Here is a 24,931-nt window from a genome sequence, read left to right as displayed (position 1 = left end):
AAAGCTGCTGCGACCAGGAAGACAGAAAATGACGATGAGTTTAACTGCACATGCTTACATCCAGACCATTTTTTAACCAAACGCTATCGCTAGACGCCGCGTGTTCAGCCCGAAACACGCCCAGAACGTGTTCTAGGCAAGCGTTCTGCCCTCTGTACGAGCAAGTGAAATGCGAAAATCGAACGCTAAGCGCGAACGGATGTGGGCCCCACAGAGAAGCGCAGCATGCAACAAAAAAAAAGAAAGCGTCGATCTGTTGTATCGACGGGGCATTCACCGTTTTTACTCGCCTAATTAAGGCACCTCTTTTCCTTAAAAATTACTGAAAATTAGGAGGGTGTGTACCTTATGCGGAGTAAAATCTTCAGATACAATTCGAGGTAGTGAAAACGGAGCAAATAGTTGACTTGTGGAAAAACTACTTCATCCAGTATGACTCACCTTCAAAACAGCGCAAAGCGCATTCTTCCGCACGGCTTTCGTCGTAGTCACTAACCTTTTCTATAGGGTGAGGTCTAAGGGTGAGGTACTGTAGTTTTCACATTCCAGAGATAGAGATGTATGGTACTGCCTCGTTTCCTCTGCGTTCAAAAACGGGCGCCAGTTGGCATTCACTATCATCAGCTGCAGACTGCGCGTCAAAAGAACGATTCGTTCATTACGCAAGGGGAAAAAATTCCATTTCTGGCAGCCAAAGTAGGGATTGCGTTCAATATGCAAGTGCCTTCATTACGCAAGGAAATACGTTACATTCGCTCGTAAGAACACACTGGAGGGGACACTTAAGAAAGGACACAGGATCCGCCTTAACGGTATGACTCAGTAGCGTTAATTGGTTAATGCCCATATATGCGGAATTGGTCATTTTCTACTTTGCATTCATAGATCGCTGAGAATCCTTGTACCACAGATGGCACAGTGGTGCACCACTGCCTTGCAATGGCAAGTGCTGACACCGGTGGATTTTGTGCGACCCACGTTGCTCTTACCGAACAACTCTTGCGATTAATCATTAACTGAACTGCCTGTCACCTCACCTCTTCCATTTTATTCCTCCAGTCTGCCTGCCATCCCTTTATTTCCGCTGCCCTAGCTCAGGTGCTTCACGTAGCGATGGCAGATGCCGGGGCTTGCAAAGATCGTTTCCTTTTGGTCAAATGTTTTAGGGGAATCCCCCAAGGTGGAGTAGATTTGTAATAAGAAAGCTATTAAGCTATTATATTTGTAATAAGAAAGGCTGCGCTTGGGTGGATGCCAATGAGTAATTACTCCCTTATTACAAATCTACTCCACCTTGGGGGATTCCCCTAAAACATTTGACCAACACTTTTCCCACTTCGAGTTACTGATCAATTCGCTCTCGCCCTACCATAAGCTTGCCGTCCCGGTTAGCTCAATTGGTAGAGCGACTGCTCCGGTGTGGCGGTGGTTCCGGGTTCGAACCCCGGACCAGGACGAATTTTTCTTTAACTACGAAGTTTCTGAGAAAGCTGTATAGCTTTCCTTTGTAGCCGTATGGCTGCGCTTGGGTGGATGCCAATGAGTAATCGTTTCCTTTCTTTTGTTATTACTTTAAATAAACCACTACTACTGCTACTACTGCCACTTACCACGATGCGCAGTTTGCTCACAATCCGATGGGCAGGTTGAGGTGACGCCACAAGGTCAGGTGACCTATGTGGCCCACCTACCTCATAGGTTGCTTTCTGGGTATTTTTCGTGAATTTTTCGCTCATGGTCAACGACGCTGACGACGCAGCCAGATGTTCCGCAACACGAGCTCCTTAACGCTACGCGTTCAAACATCGAGTCTAACTGCGCATTTGCTGGATCTAACTATAACCAAATGGACTCAGTAGCAGCCAATAGTGATCATCAATCCAGTTGGGTAGCCCCAATTTATTTCTCCACTTACGATTCGGCATTCCGATTGGAACATCCAATTTGGAGGCTTAACTGGTTTCTCCGCTTCCGATTGTGGCACTCCAACTGGAATATCCAGTTGCAAGGCCCAATTAGAAGGACCAATTGGAAAGTACATTTGGAAGCCAACAATTTCCTAGACCAGGATCTGCTTATATTATTCCTACTATAAACACCGAACAGAGAACTAATTAGGTTCTCGTAAAAAAAAAAAAGATTTTAGCAGCTCAACCTGCTGAGTAGAGGTCATCATTTCCACAGCCACAGTAGCCGTGATTAAATAGCTTTCTTCAAAGGACAGGCACCGCTGGCTCCAGGAGTAGGTGAACATGAGTGAGGTATATAGGCCCGCAGAAAAAAGGTTTATTCAGTGGACATGCAGACGTTGCACCTAAGGCTGTTTGCAATTTTTTTTTAAATAGGCTTTTTAGTTAAAAGGTCGCTCTTTTCGGCATAGCATTTTCAGCTGTGTAGTGCATCAAAATAAAGCTAAGTCGTGCTGACTGGCAAGCGGGGTAAGCAATGTTGAATAGTTTACCTCTTAACTATTACTTTTAGGCTCCTTTTTAATTGCGAAGCTTGTACTCGCCGTAAGTAATATTAACAGCAGTGTTTATAATTTCGAGAGCGCCATTCTGGTCGCCGCTGCAGCGCAAGCAAAATTGGGGCCTCACACGGCCCAAACCGAAACCACGCGACCAGGAAGAGCGCTAACCATGCTTATAGACCTCCTTCACCCCGCGACGTCACGGAGATGCGGTGGCGCTGATGTCAGTAGCGACTTTCGCGTGGTAGGCAAAACAGGTGCCTGCCCGTGCCTACCGCAGCTGCCGCAGCTACCGGCGGCTGCATCGTGGATACGCACTGCAGAAGTAGCGTGCACTGATCAGCTGTGTCGTTGTTTATCCACGTAGTATCATAAAACGAAAAATTAGATTAGCCTTAATAGGTTTCTCGCATATAAATACCGCATTAGGAAATGGGCCGCGGTAGTAAAAGCGCGAAGTCTGGGTGTCGACAGGCGCTGCCAGTCAACGTACTTCATAGCAGGGAAATTTTTGCGCTCATTCAAATGAACAACAACATGGTACGCTTAAAACTGCGCAAAGAAAAAAAAAGCATGTAGTTGCGCACGTACTTATCACCCAGCGATGGTGTGCACGGGCGCCGGCACGGTCATTCACCATCAACGAGTGCGTTATTTTGTTGATAGCACATCATGTTTTAACGTGTGTAGAAGTTATACGAAAATATAGTGGCGTGTTTTAGGGCATTTAATATATTCTTGAAACTATTTCTTAACATGACCGACATGATCATTTGATTCTAGTAGAAAGCAGTCTGGTAAGTTGTAACAATCTTGCGCGGTCACGTTGGCATGCTTCGAACCGCGTACTTTAAGTGTGCTAAAAACCACATCCTTTTCATTGCATCATGCATGTATCATAAGTTGCTTCATGAAGTAGTACATGATCGCGAAGCCTGTTTGGAAAGAAGCAACCGCAGGCGGGCTACCAAAAGAGCACGCAGCGAGATTTACAGGGGATGAGGCAATGAAAAGTTTTTCTTTATTGATGCATGATATATGTAACCAAATTTGGTGCAAATATGAAATTGCTCTGGTAATTTTTGTAATGCGTTTTATTTTCAGCCATACCTGGTACAGTTCTTCGGTAATTACAATTAACGCCGTCGTCAAGTCACCCCGGGTCTTGAATAATTAAGTGTAAAGTGCGGAAAGTTTTTATGCCAGCATGTCCCCAAAGCCCTGTTCTCTATGAGGGCGGTATTACTTCTTTCTTTATTAGATTATCAGTACTTATGCTTGCATAGTTATATGAGAACTTTTGTTATAAAAATAACTAACATACTACTGCTCCTGTAGGAAAAAAATCGGGACATTTATTGCACTTCCCTACGTATCCGGAACCGTTCGCGACAAATAGAATCATTCTATTTCCATTATTTACAAATTTACGAAGGGGGGAGGGATGCCAATCACTGAAAATGTGGTAGATAAAAAAACAAACCTTTAAGTTCACTCCCTTGTTATGGCCTCTACACTTTCGCTTTGGTCAAAGAAATGCGGCACTGAAATCAACGAAACCTCTGATCCCTCTTCGTAGTGATGCTACCATTGTGGTACTCCGTCGTCGGAAACCCGCAGAATTCGCGACGTGCAAGGACCATCAGAAACCCCCTTACCTCACAATTTTTTACGACCACGGATCAAAAAACCGTAATTTTATGAATTTCTACTGAATATTTTGCTATATTTTTTCGTCACAAAAACCAAAGACCCAGGGCTAGGAAAGAATATAATTTCAGGAATTCATACTTTTCACTAAATCGACCAGTTTAAGAAGGGGAGAAGTCGGCCTGGCTGGTGCCTGATCTGACGGCTAAAAACAGCGGTTACGCGAGACATGAGATCGGGACACGATCGACGCTGTCCCCACTTTTCGCACTGCGCGACACGTGTGTCAACAGATGGTGAGCACGTGTCGCGCACGTCGGCTCTGCCGAAAAAAACGCCAGTGCTTACCTCACTACTCTCCTGAGGTAAAATCATTCTGGCTGGTGCAGAGTGTCAAAAACTTATCATTTTATTCAATGCCTAGGTACAATACACTGTGGCGAAATACGCCGTACATGGCCAATGCGAGTCTGTGTACTTCGAGGAATACTAAGTTGAAAGCATCAACCATTGTTAGGTTTCTCAGAAACTCAAAACGCGCCTACAAGCCTTGAAAACCGGCGCTGCGCCACCTCAACTCGACGCCACTCCCTGGCCTCTTGCCTACCGCGAGCCTGCAGCGACTGCAGCGCCACCTCGCTTGTTTGCAAACATGGAGGAGGTCTATAAGCTCAGTACGTCACGCTTCAGCGCGCTCGTAGGCGTGACTAGCGCTCTTCCTAGTCGCATGGTTTCGGTTTCGGCCGTGTGCGGTTTAAAAATTGCTTGCGCTGCAGCGGAGACGAGAATGGCATTTTAGAAATTCTAGAAACTATTATAGATGTTACTTACGGTGATCTGCAAGCAGCTCGATGCATAAGAACTCTAACAGCAATAGTTAAAAAGTAATCTATTCAATATTAGTTAACCAGTCTTAACCAGTTAGCACCTCTTGGCTGTGTTCTGATGCATGCCACTGGCAATGCTGTGCCGAAAAAAACTTGGGACCTCATTAACCACATTCTTAACGAATAAAATGCAACAGCATTTAGGTTGCCTGCTGTGGTGTCTACAATGAGTATTCTTGCGATTTTCCCGCCAAAACTGCGGTAAAAACCGGTTCCATTGCCCTTATATGGCATGCATGAGTCATCACCTTCTAGAATGTTCGAGTACCTTCCACTGAATTATGATATGGGATCGTACCAATCCGACCCACTCATCCACCTTAATCCACCCACTAAACACCTTAAATCATTTTCTGGGGTGGACCTACTTCCAAATTTCGGAGGGTGGGCCAACTTCCTAATTTTCTAGGTCCTCAGATTTTCAAATTTGGCGGTGCCCTATATAGTTGGTCCACTGGTGGTGACGCGGTGCTGACGATGGCACGAACCTCTCAACCGCATTCATAGATCGCTGAGGGTCCTCGTACGACTACTGGCGCAGTGGTGCAGCGGTTAAGCGATGCGCCACTGCAGCCGTGGCAAGTCCACAGCTGAGTCTTGTGAGACTCAGGTTGCGCTTCCCGAGCTCCCGTAATGCTCATGCGCAGCGCCACAGTGAACAGGTGGGTATTGCATTGAATTTATTTGAGAATTTATTTAATACCACTGCCACGTGCCACAGGGGGGGTAGGTATCGCACAACCCGGTGGGCAGGTTATGGTGATGTCACAAGGTCACGTGACCTCTGTCGACCAAGTGGGGAATTTCGTGACAGAAAAGCCGGAAATTTTTAGGGAGACGACAACCTAAATGCTATCGAATTAAAAGTGCTCTTCTAACTCAAAAAGCATATTTTTAAAAAATGCCAAAAGTCTTAGGTGGAACGCCCTGTATACTGATCACTTTGGTGTGGCGTTATCTCTTCAGGTCTGTAGTGTTCTTATGGATTATTTGTTGCCTGTGGCTCAGTTGGAGCTGCCACTTGAACTGGGCGCCAGCACTGTACGAGGTCTGTTAGAAAAGTATCCGACCTTTTGCCAAAGAAAAAAAACTGGCATAACTGGAGCGTTGCAAACCTAATCACCTTCAAAGTAGTCTCCTTGGGACTCCACATACTTCTCCCAGTGGTGCTGCCATTGTTGGAAGTATTCCGAAAAGGCCCCTTTCGGAATGGAGTTTAGCTCAGCTGTCGTTGCAGCCACAATGTCCTCTCTTGTCTGAAATCGCGCTCCTTTCAATGGCCTCTTGATTTTGAGGAACAGCCAGAAGTCACAGGAGGCCATATCAGGAGAGTAAGGAGTCTGTTGGACTACAGCAGTCTGGTTTTTCGCGAAAAAAGTGTGAATTTAGTGCGAGGAATGTGCAGGAGCATTGTCATGATGGATGCGCCAATTTCCTGTTGACCTCAGCTCCGGCCTCTTGCGCCGCACAGCACCACGCAGGCGACGGAGGACATCCCTGTAGTACTCTTTTGGTCAATGTTTACTTTGTGGGGCGTGTACGCGTGGTGTGCCACACAGAGGGAGTCAAAGAAAGCAGTCAGCATCACTCTGACATTGCTGCGCACTTGGCGGGCCTTCTTTGGTCTTGGTGACGTGGAATGCTGCCACTGTGGCGACTGGGATTTGGTTTCCGGGTCGTACCTGTACACCCAAGACTCGTCACCAGCGATTATGGTGTTGATGAAATCGGGGTCACTGTTTGTGGAATCCAGCATATCATTTGAGACTTCAACACGAAGCTGCTTTTACTCCACCGTGAGCAGCTTCGGCGCGAATTTCTCCGCATCTTTCTCCATGGCCAAATTTTCGGTGACAATGGAATGTTCAGAAAAATTGGTGATGTCCACCTCTTCCACAATTTCTCGGATAGTCACACGACGGTCCCGCATCACCACAGCGTTCACTTCGGCAATGACCTGGTCATTTCGGCATGTTGATGGCCGACCGGAGCATGACTCTCTCTGCACCGATGTGCGACCGTCTTTAAACCAATTGTACCACTGCTTAATCTGTGTGCTGCTCATAGCATTGTCACCGAAAGTCGTCTGAATATTCCGAATGGTTTCCACTTGGCTGTCGCCTAGTTTCTGGCAAAATTTGATGCAGTAGCGCTACCCCTGTCGCACCACCATTTTCCTTGCAATAAAAAACCGACGAGAGCACTGCGCACTGCCTCACTCAAACGCTGCGTACCAGTGACTGACGCTATCGGCAGGCGAGAAAAAATTTGTGCATGCGCACAAAGGTTCCAGGTAGGCTGGTGCAAGCGTTCTTGTTTCAAATCCACCAGGTGTTCGTAAAAAAAAAAAAGTCGGATACTTTTCTAACAGACCTCGTAAGCGATCCAATTGGAAGCCCCACTGGTACTGCCCAACTGGAAGATCCAATCTATTCGAATCAGAGCTTCCAATTACTTTCAAAATCACAGCTGGATACGTTTCGTTTAGAAACTCTAATTGGAACGGGGCGGATTTAACAGGGTGGCGGCACTTCCCCTCTCATACAAGAAATTTTACATAAGAAAACCATGCTGAACCCTACTTTTTTAAGGAAAATGTCCAAGAAATACATAACTTAAATGGGACCGCCCCTACCATGACTAACCGATAAATCCGCCCCTGAATCGCCAATCGTTTTTCTTTGACTGATCAGACGTCGAACTGAAAATTCCAATTGCTTCCAACTGGTCCAAAAAACACAATTGAGAATATTTCACTTGGAAAGCATTACTGGACCCCATGGTTTTCTTATGCTTCCTTAATAGCACCAAAGCCCTCAGCTGTTTCTTCGCTGTCAGCTAGGCGACAAAGCATCGCGGCAAACCAGCTGAAAAGCAACTACTATGCCGTAGCTGTCCAGTAGGCAAAGATCCTAGCATGGCATGTGGAAAGAGCGATGAGGTTCGTTCAAGAGATGGCAGGCGTATGCGAGAGTGGTTAACACAGAAAAGAGCCCAGAGTAGAAGAAATGCGTTGCAGAAGTATACTTGCTGTTGGGCTAGTTGGGCCATAATAAACTGAATGGCGCAAGGGAACGAAGACACGAAGACAGAAAAAGACAGGCACGCTTTCCATCTTTCTGTCTTCCTGTGTTCGTTCCCTTGCGCCATTCAAATTTATTATGAACGAACTAACCCAACGTCAAGTACTTCTGCTCTCCAGCAGCACTCGCAGTTTAAATCGAGTGAATGCACCTGTCGCGTCAAGCCGCAGCTGCGACCAGGTGGAGCAGCTCGCCCGAGTACCAGATGGAAGTTCTCGGGATTGAGCAGCCTCCGTCTTTTATACGTGAAGCGTCAATCGAGACTCCTGTCCGGGCGAGGGGCTACTATCACTCTCACCAGAAAGGAGTAAAAAACGGAGTAAGCTCTCCTCTGGCGCACTCTCTTAAACGAAAGGGAGCGCGTTAGACATACTTCACTTCCTTTTTACCCCCATATAAACGTATTCATGTTTAGAGTGTACGGTCGGCTGAACACGTGACGGCCGCTGACACTTCATGGTTCCACAGGCACATCACTGGCGACGGCACATCAGAGCTTCGGCGGGTATTCCGAATTTTGCAAGGAAGGAAGGTCTCCGCATAATTAGTGGTTCCACAGCCATCATCCATTCACTGCTCGGGAAAAAGAATTTCTGACTTGGAAGGCTCCCTAATCGCTTGACAGCTGACCGAGGTGCCAGTGGCAGCTTAGTGACAGCGTTCACTCCAACTCACACTGCAGCTCCGACTCTTACACCTGCTTGATGAGCAACTCGCATTCAGAACCAGGTGGCATGTGCGCTCAGTCTCAGCGCGATAGCTTCAGTGTATCTGCCATCAGGGCCTATATTTTTCTACTCTGTTTATTCGCTTCCCCCTTCGGGAAATTTTGCTCCACCGTGCTAATCTTTGGGGCAAGCATTATATTAGTTTTCTGTAGAGCATGTGCACGCGATATGCTGTTTTTTTTTTTTTCACTATTATTATACTGTACACTCTATAGCTCTATATACCGGGTGCTTCACCTTAAACTTTCTGCAATTTTTAAAAATAGGCTTTCTGAGTTAGAACAGCGCTTTTTGTTTCGCCTAGCATTGTCAGCAGTAGCAGATCAGAATGCAGCTAAGACGTGCTAACTAGCAGGCTGGTTAACTAATATCGAATAGTTAACTTTTTAACTAGTATTACCGTTAGGCTCCTTAATTATTGAGACTCATGTAACCCACCGTTAGTAATATAGATATCAGTTTTTAGTATTTCAGAAACGCTGTTACCGTCGCCCCTGTGGCACAATAAATTTTGGCTACATCGAGCCAAAATACATGCAGTTTCAAAAAGCTTGCAGGCAGAGTAACCTCTCCAGTTGACGTCAGTCGCCGAAATATCCAAAATTTGTTCGGCCAGATGGCCAAGGGTAAGCGCATTTTCATAATTCTAAAAACTGATATGGATATTACTTACGGTACGCTGCACGCATCTCAAAAATTAAGGAGCCTATCATTAATAGTTAAAAAGTTACCTATTCAATATTAGTTAACCAGGGTGCTAGTTCGCCCGTCTTAGCTGTATTCTGATTCTGATGAACTACACCGTTGACAATGCGCTGCCGAAAAAGCGCTCTTCTAACCCAAAAAGCCTATTTTAAAGAATTGCGTAAAGTGTTCGGCGAAACACGCAAACACGTTACAGCTAGATCACTCCGGCAACCCGCATTGGGTGAATGAGAAAGCACTGACGCCTCCTCGGCACTCGTTGTCTCTCACTGCCTCTCTTTGATACTCTTTACCTCTCTTTGCTTCTCTTCGACACGCTATGCCCCTCTTTGCTCTTAACTAGCATTGCACTGGCCTTCATTAGCACAATAATTAGCTATTTATTTTCATTAATTGCTATCATAAATTATTCACATTTATTACGGTTAACGATTACAACCACTTTGTTTTGCATTTTTTCTTATTTATTCACCTTAATTGTTCACGTCCATTCTGATTACACCCATTTTCACCTCAATCCCGCATTTCGGTTTTTCAAATTTGGCGCCATTGCAGCTTTCCCGACCAGCTATTATATCCCCGTCCAGCCTATTCAACCGTCCAATGACTTTTGCTTCTAATTAATTAACTAATTACTCTATGTCAATCAAACTTTTTGTTCAATTAATTATCTCACCAAACACATTTCAATCCATTTCAAACTTTACTTTCAAATCTTTGCCTATTTTCACCGTCGTCTCACTATATCGACGTCCGGCTATTTCGACGGTTTTTCGACATTTTTGGTTCCATGGAGGAAGGAAAGAACTAGTTTTCCTTCCTCCATGTTTGGTTCTAACTATTTAACTGATCATCCTATCGACATAATTTTGTTTTTGCGCATTATCCTTACATCATCCTCTCTCTATTACAACTATTCGTTTGATCCTATCTCTTCTGAGGACGCCAGAACTGCTGCCGACACGTTTTGATGGCACGAAATCGTCGACATAGCCAAGAAAGGCTTTCGCCTTAATATATGCGACCACAAAATTCATCCGAGCAGGCGCATGACACCATTATCGGAGCGTGCCGATCTAAATGCGTCGGAGCAAACGAAAAAGACGAGCAGTGCTCCATGTTTGGGAAATAGGCGCTCAGGAAGTTTCAGAAATTAGTGCTATTGACATGTGATGATGTTTCCGTGGAAAAACTCCACCGCATTTTTTAAATAATAATAATAATAATAATAATAATAATAATAATAATAATAATCGATTCTGGGCATATTTTGCTTTGTTCCTGTTTGTCCGGGACCAAAACACGCATTCATTGCTCAGAAAATTGCATTTAGAAATTTTCCCGCCAAGCGATTCAAACTCTCGACGTACGCCGCTGCTCCCTTTGACCACGATTAAGGATATTGCCGCTGCCGACGTCTCTCGCCTTATTCGTCTATTTTTCCTTCTTCTCATTCTTTTTCCTCCTTTCCTTCCATTCCTTCATCATCGGTGACGGCACGAAATGACTGACTGCGCTGAGGTTTATCCCAAATAATGTGCCTTGAACAGCTTCTCGCTGTAAAAAAAATAAATAAAAAAAAATAAAAAATCATGCGCTCACAAGCGATTGATCGAATGCCCACGAAGAGCACATCAGCCGACATCCGGGCACCATTCAAGACACTCACGACAAAGAGAAGGATAAAGCTGGGATTTGTTTCACCCTCGCATATCACGCGGCGCACGTGTCATCGTATCACGCTCAGCGCCAGTCACGCGTCGAACATCTCGTGCTGGACGCAGACAGTTTTCAATCCGCCAAGAGCCACGTCACTGCTGCTGCACTGCTCGAAGACACCGGCGAAAGTAGGCCTCGCTGTCCCCATCTCCGTGCAACTCGACGATGTGCCAGCTATCTGCTGAACCAACACTGGCGGCGCCGGCGGCGCTCGAAGACGACAACGACAGCCCTTGGCACTGCCGCGGAGCCGTTCTTAAAGCCTGGTGCGGCGCACGAGCCCGCGGTGGTACCCGAGAGCGGAGCGCCGCTATTCTTCTGGGAGCTGCTGCTGTGTGCCCTGCTGCTGTGTGCCCTGCTGCGATGAAGCCGCATCGCCCTTACAGCTTCGAGTTGCAGCAGCCACAGCGGAACCACTCCTGCACGCTTCAAACCTGGCAGCCAGGAGGTGGGCGGCCACTTGTCAAGGTAAGTACGTTCTACGTGCCTTCTTAAAGCGGTTGCCTGCGTTCATCTCACCCGCGCAACAGAAAACGTTGTGCTCTCCGCCCAGCCCTCGAAACGCCGTCTCGATTTTGCGCAGGTGCCTACACCTGACAATGGCCGCGCTAGTCAACGAGGAAAGCGGGTCGGTCGTAGCCCTAGTCGCCGCTGGGAGCGCCGTGATCGTCGTCCGCACCACCACCGCGGCGAAGATAGCCACCTCGTGCTTATGGCTCCCGGCCACGCTGCTGCTCGAGTCCACCGTACTGCCCCCGCTGTCGATGAGCCTGGTGCCTATGGTTGCCTCCGGGTCCCCGAACAGGCGGAAGGCCGCGTCGACCTACGCCTGTTTCCCGTCCAGGCTGGCTCTCGAGGACTCCACCTTGCCGTTTACCTAGCTGCTTTTAGGTCTGCGGCACTGGTACCATTTGTCCTCGGTTCCGTCGTGCCACATGACCTGCGGTACACGGCCGGCGCATTCAACGGCTAGCATGCCGGCGGAGTCGCCTGCGGGGTGGGTGCAAGACGCTGCACAGGTAAAGGAGATCGAACGCCAGTGGTGGGCTCCTCTTCGCTGTCCTCACAGCGAATGAGTGAGCCGGTTAACGAAGATGAGGCAAGCACTGGCGTTCGAGCTCAGGGCGGTTTCTGCACCCAGCCGCACCGCCGGCGTGATTATGTACTTGAAGCTGAAGATCGACGTGGCCTCCAGCTCTTCAAGGACAAAATCATTCTTGGACGCGTCAAGACCTATATCCTGGGTCGACCTCATGGACATTTCTCGTTCACAATCACTGGACATTACTTGTGCTTCCGTTTGATTTAATTTTTTTTCTTTTTTACCATCAGAACGTGTAAATATTTAAATTTCACAAATTTTTTCTTAAAAATCTTCGCTCGGTGTTATCAACTGCGGGGTTTTTCTTCATGTATTGCTGATATATACTGGAGTGCTGTTTTTCAAAGAAATAAAGAATTTGTCCAGAAACAAGTCTCCCTGAATAGCAAGGGGAAGTCCTTGATGCAGGAAGTGAGCGGCTACTAACCAGGGTGGCTTGGCGGGTTACCTAGTGTTGCATGATGTGAATAAAGCGCGAGAAAGTATTGAACACAGACAATAGAGAAGCACACACTATACGTTCGAAGCATTTCGCATGCGTTACATACCATCTGTGCCCGACGTTTTTCTGCGCTTCATACACAGCACTACCAAGCATCGTGCTGCTTAAGACGCAAAGCCTTCTAAAACAAAGAGGGCTGTTAACGCCATGGTGCTGATAATTTTGACGCCAGAGACTCGCAAAAAGACAAACACGATCTAAGACAGAAATGCCATCTCGACTTCTGACATGATGTGTTGTCACTAAGAATAACTTTTAAGGCGAAAGCCTTTAATGTCTCATCGTTGTAAGCAGCAGTTGTCGACAGAGAATGTCACGCTTTTCAGTTGGTCGAAACGGTCGTGACGTCACAGTGCGCCAATTTCAAACGGGGCCAATTGTACTTTGGCTAGTAACCATGCAACCAATTGAAGGGACCATATAGTGATGCTCCAAGTAAGTGGGACTGAGCTTAGTTAATTGCTTAATTACCCAATTAGCCTAATTAACTTCTCTAGTCAGGCCATATAAATAAATAAAACCGAGTAAGAAATTGGTCGAGCTCGGGAATCGAACCCCGGTGCATGCTATCCACTCCGCCATGCCAGCTCGATGGTTTGAAATGAACAAAGGCACGTCTAGTGAATACGGTGTCTTCGCTCACTGCCATCCTCCTCCCTTCCCTTCCGGCGAGGTTTAGGTGTCCACCGAGATATGAGAGAGAAATACATTTCCTTTCCTCAAAAACCAATTTACCGACGAGCGAGGCGTAGAACCGAATGGGCGATGGCGTTCTATGGACTCCCTGGCAGCGTTGCAAGACGCTCTCGCGTTCCACTCTTAGAGGCGAAGCTTAACATCTTAACCACACATCAGTGACCACACTTTAGGTCAAAAAAGTGCACCCCCCCCCCCCCCCCCTGAATTTTGACGGGTGTCCACCGAGATATGTGAGACAGTTACTGCGTAATTTTCTTTCCTCAAATACAATTTTCATTTTCTTCATTACGGGCCATCTTCGTCTTTCTTCTTTCACTCCCACTTCCTCCGTTCCTCTACGGTGCGGTTCAGGTGTCCACCGAGATGACAGAGATTTACTGCGCCATTTCCTTTCCTCAAAAACCGTTGCGTTGAAACGGCAAGGCATCGCGCCGAACGGGTGGTGGAGTTCCGTGGACTCCCTGGCAGCGCTACAACACGCTGTCGCGTTCCACTCCTAAAGGCGAAGCTTAAGCTTAAGCTTAATTAGCAGTTAATTAGTATTCAGGCATTAATTAGTAATTAACCATTAATTAGTGATTTGTCATCACTTAGTAATTAGTACTCAATTACATGTGACGCCACCAGTGCCACAGAAGCACTGAAAGTGGTACGGAAAACGCTTTCGCCTCTACGCACTTTAGACAGTCAAAGTGCCCCTGAATTTTTTTGATGCCAACCTGGAAGCACTCTAGCTACACTGTTTTGCAAGAAACGCCTTTGGGATATACACTGCAATTCATGAGCTCCCTTGAGGTGCCTAATAATCTGTAATAGAACAAAGCAATTAGCAGAACAATTGCTCTAGGCAGGTAAGATTGCTATGTTGGAATTCTATCAATAATAACGCACCTGATTGAGCATGAATCCTGCGCTTCCTCCCTGCGATACTTTTCAAACAAGACCTCGAGAAACGATCCCCAGGTTGCTTGGGGGAAGGGAATATTGAAACGAACGCTGACGTACTTATTAATTAACCACTCGCAATCACTCCATCTCTGGGGCATACATATATATTTTTCCAGCAATCGAAGCTGCGTGTCGATGCAGGTCGAGAAGGAAGAAGCTGGAAGAACGGAATGAGAAATAGTTGTTGGAAATGTTTAATGACTAAATAGAGTATGAACCCCGTGGTTGGAGTCCCTATTTCAGGATTCCATTGGTCGAATATTGCGCAAAACTCAGCGCGTGCCTGAACTCGGCAAAATGTCGCTGCCTTCGCACCAGCAAGCGCAGCTCGTGGCTCCTAATATATGTCAATCAAACTCCTTTGCGTGCGCCACAATAGTTTTTTGCCGCGTCTTTGGGGCGCTTTTTCATCGGCTCAGGTGCGGCAGCCGAAAGAGATTCGAAGTGCGCGACCGGTGCCGACCCAAGCAAGAAAGTAATTTATTCACGTGACACCTCGCAGCCCATGCAAGATAGCTGGCTGAAAAATTGGATTTGAAAATCTTCCCGCCAGCCGATTCAAACTCGTGACGCCCATATCGACAAGGACGGGTTGCACCATTTTGAAGCGGTCGCGGGTGTAGCGTAGCCTCAGGGATTCGCATGTTAGTTGTTAAAATCAGCAGAGGATGGCGAGAACTGTATATATTTCATTTTGTGGCCTTTTGAGGCTTATAAAAGCTCCGTTCTTGCTGATAGTGGTCGATTTGTGATCAGAACGCTCTACCATGTATTGATAACAGGCCAACTTCTGTATGTCCTCAGCGTCCCTTAAGCTATGGATTACCTATCTTGGTTAGTTTGGGATGAGCAATGCGGCTCCTGGTCCGAATGCTTCCTTCTAGCGCCTTTGCAACTATTGGCGATTTCCACGACCGAGAGGATTGCCAGAATGGAACCAAAATAGCGTCGCTGCAAAGGACTCCCACCGGTGTCAGCCTTCGCAGAATCGCGCAGTGTGTATATATATATATATATATATATATATATATATATATATATATATTCTTCTGCTTTTTTGCTGCTTTTCTAATCAATTATCTTTAAGCGATAACATAGTAATATTCTTCATTGAGCAATACCACAAAATAAATATAAAAAATTCCCCTGTGTTTTTTGGTTTCTGTGGCTGTTAACTTCTTTAATATATATATATATATATATATATATATATATATATATATATATATATATATATATATATATATATTGCAGTGTCAAGGTATAAACGAGTTACAAAGAAAAGACCACTGTCTGATGTTTAAAAACGGCCGACGTGAATTAACGCAGCGGAAAATGTTCAGTGCGCGCTTTAAAGAGATTTTCAACCAGCGACATCTATGACAAGGTGCCTGGATGAAAATGCAAATCAAATATGCAAGACCCAGCGATTTTCAGTTTGTCACCTGCTTCCCAGAAAACAAGCAAGAAAACTTTCCCAGTCACTGTCACTTGAGGTTTAACTGACAAAGATGCGCCTTTCTGCGTCTATCGCGCTCATAAATTTTATTACCTATGTGCTACTTAAAATATGAATATATATTTCTAATCGTGTGTACAGATTGAAAGCGAGAACAATGAGGTCGCCTTTCCCGCGCACTGTTTCCTCGCAGCAATTGACCGCACCTTGAGCTTTGAACCTGTAGGCAGTGGATAGACAGCATGTAAAAAATGTAGGGTGAATGAATGATCTTCGTTCGATTTTATGATTCGCCTGTCTGACTGACTCACCACGGCGAGGGCATGGAACAATGACGAAGAGCAAAAAGAATTGGAATGAAATAAAATTCGAATTAAAACGTCATTTCACACTATCTATATTTACGTGAATGAAAACATCACGTCATCAAACGTGCATACCGAATAACCCTGCCATTACAGAGACACTGACGCACGACTTCGCGTTTTAAATGCACCCGTTAGCAGCGTGTGTTCAGCGATGCTTAATGACAAATAGCGCCACCCCAGGTGAAAATTTCCAAATGGGATTCTACTGGATTATGCTGGCATTTTTTTTTGTTTCAGCTGGTCCCAACAGGAACCTTGCTGGCTTTGTACAGTGCCAGCTGATTCCAGCAGCACAGCTTGCTGGTTTTCTACTGGCCAAGTGCTCCCAACAAGAATCTTGCTGGCTTTCTGCTGGACCAACTGGTTCCAGCAGAAACCTGCTAGTCCCAACTAAGAGCTTGCTGGTTCTCAAATGGGATCTGCTGGTTCCAGCTGACAGCGTTTTTGGTGCTCAATCTGGAGTTTCTTGTTTTGGATAGTAATGATGTTTTTTTAACTAATGGACATTTCCAGCTCTTGGATTGCGCCTGCTTTAAATTGTATAAAGAGTGCCAGAATTTGATGAGAAACCGTGCACTGACATTCAGCGGCTCAGCAGTCTCATTAGCATGCAAACATCCATATAACCGCTCTCCTGTAGTCGGATACAACTTAAGTGTACAGTGAAGCTCCGCCCACATTCAGGACCATTGCACAGAATTCCTCCACCACAAAAAAGTGGCACGTTGTTTAAACTTTTCTTGTTACATAAACAAGCAGCTAATCACAACAAAAAACTAAGCTATAAAATTTTGATACTTGGCTTGTTTAATAAAGTAAGACATTAAAAAGCTAATTTCGTTTACTGTTGTGGTTGGCCAGCGGAGTAATACAGTGCGCTGTTCTCTGAACAGCGCATTGTTCTCACTGTTCTCCTAAAGTGTTGATAAAATGCACTGTTCTCTGAACAATGACGTCGTTGAAAGCGAAGGTTCTTCGTGTTTATCCATCACGAGGCTTTTCCATGCGCTAAATAGACGTACTAACACGAAAAGTTCCAAACGAGAGCAGCATCACGACCCAAAAATAATTTCATTGCTCAACAGTTTCTCGTTGTTCGCACAGGCCGCAATTCACTGACCACACAAACGTCCAATTGATGCGAGGCATGTCCTCACGAGCAAGGGCGATATTTGAAGTCTCAAAGAAGGCTTTTGTGGCTGACTGAATCTACACCCGCTGAACTCGATTCAAAACACTGTTGTCAAGAAGAGCTAGGTAAGGCTGCAGACATATGGGTAGAGTAAGTAGCGACCGATCAGAACCTTTGTAATTTGCCTTCTGGCGAGGTTGTACAGGTATTCTAAAAAAAAAACGAAGAGTGAGGAAACTGGATGTATTAGCACACTTAATTCTCTCACGATCTTGTCCAGAAAATACGATGACCACTTAGCCGCGTATTAAGCACAGCTGCCAGTAAGGGGTCATTTATGGTTTTGAAAAATAAGAAGCGTGAAGCAAGTTAGAGAAGACACTTAAGTTTCGCCTTACCTCTCACGAAAAATGTCCGCAGAGGCACTTAAGACTGCTTACCTGTGAGAAAACGTCAGCCCGGCCACTCACTCAGTGAATGCGCTCGCCGCGGGGCGTGGCGTAACCCGATGCCACGCAGCTGGCAATTCTACCTCTGCATGGGCCTGCGTAGCCGACGCCGCACCCCTTCTGATCTGCGCGCGATCAGCCTTAACGGTACAACTCAAAAGCCCATATATGCAGAATTGGTCTATCTTAACATTCATAGATCCCTGGGAGTCCTCATACCACTACTGATGCAGTGGTGCAGCGGGTAAGTGATGCGCCACTGCCATGGGATGGCAGGCGCTGCCACCGATGGAATTTGCGCGATCCAGGTTGCTTTTGCCGAGCAACGTCTAGCGGCCAATCATTAATTTAACTGCCACCTGCTGTGGTGCGCAGTTTGCTCGCAATCCGGTAGAGAGGCTGTGATGACGCCACAAGGTTGCGGAACCTAGGCGGCCCGCCAGCTGATTCTCTGGATATTTTTCGCTCACGGTCAACGACGCCGACGACACCGACGGCGACGCCGGGCTTTTTGCGACACGAGCTCCTAAACGCTATCGCGTTAAGAGGTACACGACGGATTCACCAGGCTTTATCAAGAGAGCAACAAATACTGTCGACGCACAGGCTCCCTCTCAATAACGCCCCGGAGAAGTCACAAACATTCTATATTCCGCAAGTACCTTCTTCGTACAATGCAGCACTTGCTACAGCGTTGCAGCGATGCCTCTTCAAAATAATGAGTGCTCACTCACAAAAGTTTGGTCAACCTATGGGCTCACTCGCACTCAGACTCACTTAGGCCCCGGCTCACTCGAACTCGTGAACTCAAGTTTACTTAGGCTCACAGCTAATTTGAATTCACTCCGACTCACGACTCATCTCGCTCACTAATTTCGAGTTTCGACTAACAACTCATCTGGGCTCACTGGCTCATTTAGACTCACGACTGATCTTGACTCACTCATCTCAACTCGCGGTTCGTTAGGGACCACTCACTCGTTTTGACTCGGCACACGTGGGATCACTGCACTGAAGCACCCAAGTGGCACGCCCCCGTCCCCGCTTCTCTTTAACATTGCTATGATGCATCTCCCGGCGCAGCTGGCGGGTGTCGGCGGTGTTCAGCATGCGCTGTACGCCGATGACATCACCATCTGGGCCACTACGGGAAACATAGGAGAGATGGAGGAATGCTTGCAAGCAGCGGCAAGCATAGTTGACCACTATGCCACATACTGCGGCCTCCAGTGCTCCCCGTCCAAGTCTGAATTTCTGCATATTCGATCTTCTCCGAAATGCAAAATCTCCGTTCAGCTTTCTCTCGCAAGCGGCCCCATCCGTGAAGCGAAGGAGCTACGAATACTCGGTCTCTTCATTAATCAACATCGTAAGGCAGACACAACTCTTGCCAAACTCCGCAAAGTCGGCGAGCAGGTAGACCGAATGGTTCGCCGTGTTTCCAACAAGCGAGGAGGGTTGCGAAGTAAGGATGCGATGCGGCTCGCGCATGCCTTCGTAACTAGTCGAGTACTGTACTCGACTCCTTACCTCCGCTTACGGAAACATGACGAAGATCACTTGGAGATTGTACTCCGCAAAATTTTCAAGAGAGCCCTCGACCTCTCGATCTCCACTTCTAACGCGCGACTCCTCGCGTTGGGGGTGGTGAACACCTATCGAGAACTTCGCGAGGCGCATCTCGTTAACCAATACACGCGTCTCGCCCAGACCGTGTCCGGTCGCCGCCTCTTGGACCGGTTTCATATCAGACATGATCACCATACCATGGAACGGGTTCGAGTGCCCGAACTGTGGAGAAGCGCCCTCTACGTTTTACCCCTTCCGACTAAGATGAACAAGGAGGACCATAATGGCCGGCGCCAGGCTCGGGCGGATGCCCTGCACCGCCACTATGGCTCTAAGAAACACGTCTTATACGTCGACATTGCAGGCCCCTACCGCTCTAGGGGGGAATGGTACACGGCTGCAGTCATACACGAGGGAAAACAGGTGGACGGCCTCTCGTTCAGAGCGCCCAACTCAACGCATGCTGAGGAGGTGGCGATCTCTCTCGCAGCCTCCCATCCCGACTCTAAATTCATACTCACTGACTCTCGCGGAGCCTGTCGTAACTTTGAGTTCGGTTGGATCACTCCACTCGCTCACCAAATTTTACACCACAGTACTCGCGACGGCGATCCAACTCATAGCTCAATCATATGGGTCCCCGGCCACCAAGGCATGCCAGGTAACGAAGCCGCCCATGAGGCAGCCCGCGCACTCACTCACCGGGCACCAGGCGTCCCTTGGGAGGACCTTAACCCAGATCACAGCCCTCTCCTTTCTTTTAAAGACATGATTGGGCACTATCGTGCCGAACACCGGCGATACCCAGTCCCTATGAAGGGACTGGGTAAAGCTGACGAACGAATTCTCCTCAGGCTCTTTACAAACACCCTGCTGTGCCCGGCGGTTCTCAAGCACTTTAATCCTTCTTTTGATGGCCGCTGATCATTGTGTGGGGAGGTGGCCTACACCTTCCACATGGTTTGAGCATGCAGAAAAAATCCTTCTCTCCCCCCCATCACCCCTTCCCCTACCCGAGAGGACTGGGAGGCGGCCCTGCTCAGGTGCCAGGAACTATCGGCCCAACAGGCCCTGGTTCGGCGGACTTGCGTAGCGGTCATGACCAACGGGATCCCGGAATGAGTGACTCCGCCTAGTATTGTAAGGGGTGAGACCCACTAGGGGCCTCTCCCTGAGCACCTCTCTGTAAAATACTGAATAAATGCTTTTCACCACCACCACCGAGCAGACCAAGACGCACGACAAACGACCCCCGCCCCCAGCGCAGTGGTATGGTGGAACTCGGACAAAACTTCCGCCACATCCCCACGCGGCTCATTACCGCACAGGCACCCGCGCAAACTAGCTAAGGTGAAGGGAAAATACACCGTCTTCCCCGATTCCGCGGCATTCTCTTCAGTCGCCCACAGAAGTAGCCTATAGCGGCTTCGCTTTCAAGCGTACTTGGTCGCAGCAGTAAATCATTCCTCCCCTCTGCTGTCAGCAAGCTAGAAGGAAAGAAATAAACTAAGCGCACACCGTCGACGCGAAAACAGAGGCCATGATCTGAGCCTGAGCCCGGACTCACTCACTACTCCGATCATGATCATAATGTGAGCTCAGTCTCACTCATGACTCAGATCATGATCTGAATGTCAGTCTGGGCTCACTCACAATTCAGATCATGATTTGGATGTGAGCCCGAGCTCACTCACCGCTCAGACCATGATCTGAATGTGAGCGTGGGTGAATCGATTCATGAGTGAATCCGCTGACCTATGGTCGCAGCGCAAGTCACAACTAAGATGTTGAACATTTGTGTCCCTGCAGAAACGAAGTGCCCCAACCCGCCTACAAGTGCTCTTTTTTACACTCTTTTTATCAGAACAAAATAGTGCGACGTCATCAGCATAGGCGAAATTAAATTTTACGCTCTGCTTGCGAGAAGCAACGATTAACGGTGTTTTTTTAAGCTGAACCATATAGAGGATCGAGATATACTATAACGCCAGTTGGTAAGGCAATGTCGAACAAATGATTTAAATAAAATATGTTTGGTAATCTCCTAGCTGCTACGGAGAGCCAGTGTCCCCACGAAGCTCTTGTTGGGTGGGGTGATGGGCGGTTGAGGGGGCATCGCATATTCTCATACCATGTGACACATGGTCGGAGGATGGGAGGGGGCTGGGCTGCTCAAAAAATACATTTTGAAGATGTGCGGGAGGCGGTGGGGAGGGGGCAGGAGGGATTTGACTGGCAAATGTCGGTTGTGGGGAGACGGAAAGATGTCTGTGTATAGCTCCCAATGCAGGACAGCTTCTTTTCTCAATAGTGTGCGCTAATGTAGTGGGCCTAACGGCGCCCGCATAAGTACTTTGCGGAGCATAAATTTCCGACGGACGCGAGCTTTAGGGGAAGCCTATTACTCGTGCGACAGTGTCTCTGGAACTGCTGAAGCTGAAAAGTTTTGTAGACGCTAAATCCGCCAGCTTTTCGGTCTACCTCATCAGATGAATTCTATCATATACAAAGCCTATATACAAAAATTTTGAGTTCATTTGATTTTGCGGCTCTTGCCGTAAATTTACATCTTTTTACAGCCTAAATCAAATTAAAGTGGATAAATTTAAGACACCTCGCAATTTACAAATTTATCATTAAACTCGTCTACCAATTTCACACAGGAAAGTAAAGATCATAACAGGGTTGATAAAAACTCATCTATTTTCCGAATTTTTTTTTGTCCTGAACCCGTTTGAACCGGTCCGACCCAGTCCGAACCGCTTCGAACCGGAACAGAACGTCGTTCCGGACCCGAACCCGGAACTGAACATCAACCCGAACACGAACCGAACCCGAAAAAATTCCGGTTCGACACCCTGGTATCTGGACCTATATCTTTTTACTCTGTTTTTTCGCTTCCTCCTTTGGGTAAGTTCTGCGCCTCCGTGCTAATATTTAGGGCTGTTTTTACCATGTGCAAGCATTATATTAGTTTGCTGTAGAGCGTGTGCACGCGAAATGCTGTTTTTTATTATTATTATACTGTATACTCTATAGCTCTATATACAGGGTGCTTCACCTATGACTTTCTGCAATTTTTAAAAATAGGCTTGTTGAGTTAGAACAGCGCTTTTATCGGCCTAGCATTGTCAACACTAGCACATCAGAATGCACTTAAGACGTGCTAACTAGCAGGCCGGTTAACTAGTATCGAATAGTTAACTTTTTAACTAGTATTACTGTTAGGCTCCTTAATTGTTGTGAGTGATGTAAGCCACCGTTAGTAATTCCATATCAGTTTTTAATATTTCGAAAACGCTGTTACCGTCGCCCCTGTGACACAACAAATTTTGGCTACATCGAATTGGCGACTCGAATGCCAAACGTGCGCTGCTACACGAAGTTTTTGAACGGCATTCGGTTGGAATGACTTTCCAGTCGAAGGAGCTCCGCGGAGACATTCCAGATTTTGGAATGCCTTCGAAACGCGAACACAGCGCGAACCAACCAATAGCCGTCGCCGCCGCCGTCTCTTCGCCCCGCCCACCGCCGCGCGACTGCTTTCGGCTCTGTGGCTGTTCATTTCGATACCCGCTACTCGCTTTTTTCTGCTGTTTGTTTAGCAAATAGTTCGTGTTCCGTCTAGGTGAGTGCTTGCAGATAATAGTACACCAATGAACATTTACCGCGTGAGCATGAAATTTCCCCAGGAGTGCGCCGATGAGGACGACTGCAGTCATACTGCTGTTTACATTGGTTTACATCGCTTCGTATGAACAGCTTGTGCTCGTTTGCAAGACACAAAACGAAATATGCGCTTTAGTTCTATTAAATAATCTCTTCTCTTCTGTACCGGTTGTACGCGTGCTTGTTTACGCAGTGCGACAATCTGTGGGAAGCGCCGACACGATCGCTCGCCTGAGAAACACTTGACAGCCGGGTTGTTGACATCGGATGATCGGCGCTTCTCGCTAATTTTCCCGGCTTCCTCCAACATGCCCAGTACTTTATTTTAAGCTACTTTATCCAGAAGTATGTTTGGTGACCGTTCGCGTTAACTGAAATGGCCTAACTTGTTAGTTACAAGCTAGCGACGGCGACGACTGCTGCTGGCCGTAAAGCACTGCTCGGCAGCTCGTGTCACACCGCCGCTTCCCGTTCATCGTATGTGCGTCCTGCGATGTAAGCAATAGTTGATTTCATGTCCCTGTTGTCAAAACTACACTCGTTGACCATTTGCATTCGCTAAAACTTGTGAATTCATTCTTCACAACCACCGCAATCACCGATCCAACCCTGCGGATTCGCTAGGCCTAGTCGTCGCTGAAGGGAACGGAGTCGTCGTCGACTGAAATTAATTTGGCAAGTGGTTATCGCTATCGAGTGTCCAAGTGTGCACATGTGAAATATAGCCGTTCGTTTCGCTTATTTCCAATACGGATAATGTATAAGCGCGCATGTATTCGCACTGTCCCCTCATCAGCGTGTTTTCGCTCAGCCGCCGAACTCCCGAGGGCATATGAAGGCTGACCGTCCGCCGATCGGATTCGTCGGTGTCGTTTAGCCAAAAAACTTGTCCCACTACAATATTAAAGTGAACTGGATAGTTCACTATAATCACATGATGCTGTTCACCGTGATAGTGCCGTTGTCGGACTAGTGTGACCGTCGTCGTCGTTGTACACTGAAAACGAGCCGAGAATTTCGAATGCGTTTGGAAAGTGCCGTGTAGCACCGCGGGAGTCCGTCAAGTTCGAATGCCATTCCAAGTCTCGAATGCCATTCGACTCAGATGTCATTCGAAAGTGCCCGTGTAGCACAGGTATAACCTCTCCAGTTGACGTAAGTCGCCGAAATATCCAAAATTTGTTGGGCCAAAGTGCCAAGGGTAACCGCATTTTCATAATTCTAAAAACTGATATGGATATTACTTACGGTACGCTGCACTCATCTCAATAATTAAGGAGCCTAACATTAACAGTTAAAAAGTTACCTGTTCAGTATTAGTTAACCAGCCTGCTAGTTAGTACGTCTTAGCTGTATTCTGATGTGCTACACTGCTGAAAATGCTAAGCCGAAAACAGCGCTTTTCTAACTCAAAAAGCCTATTTTAAAAAATTGTGTAAAGTGTTACGGGAAACACGCAAACACGTTAGAGCTAGATCACTCCGGCAACCCGCATTGGGTGAATGCGAAAGCACTGACGCCTCCACGGCACTCGCCGCCTCTCACTGCCTCTCTTTGATACTCTTTACCTCTCTTTGCTTCTCATCGACACGCTATGCCCCTCTTTGCTCTTAACTAGCATTGCACTGGCCTTCATTAGCCCAATAATTAGCTATTTATTTTTATTAATTGTTATCCATTAATCATTCACATTTATTACGGTTAACGATTACAACCACTGTGTTTTGCATTTTTCTTATTTATTCACCTTAATTATTCACGTTCACTCTGATTACACCCATTTCCACCTCAA

At 46.9% G+C, this 24,931-nt stretch overlaps 2 protein-coding genes across 2 annotated transcripts in view; one reads left to right on the top strand and one right to left on the bottom strand.

Annotated features, from left to right (window-relative positions):
- Positions 1-24,931, bottom strand: part of LOC149351303 (E3 ubiquitin-protein ligase TRIM45-like) — a 47,262-nt gene that overhangs the window by 14,948 nt on the left and 7,383 nt on the right. The window lies entirely within an intron of this gene.
- On the top strand, positions 11,589-12,567 carry LOC149351305 (uncharacterized). The gene is made up of 2 exons (XM_089577007.1): positions 11,589-11,710; positions 11,826-12,567. Exons 1-2 carry the CDS (start codon positions 11,606-11,608, stop codon positions 12,213-12,215), a joined length of 495 nt encoding a protein of 164 aa, XP_089433133.1. The 5' UTR covers positions 11,589-11,605; the 3' UTR covers positions 12,216-12,567.

This window comes from Amblyomma mixtum, chromosome 3 (genome assembly GCF_055824585.1).
Source record: "Amblyomma mixtum isolate Tamu chromosome 3, ASM5582458v1, whole genome shotgun sequence".
NCBI classification, from domain to species: Eukaryota; Metazoa; Arthropoda; class Arachnida; order Ixodida; family Ixodidae; genus Amblyomma; species Amblyomma mixtum.
Note: the sequence above shows the minus strand (reverse complement) of the source record. Positions and strands in the feature narration are given on the sequence as shown.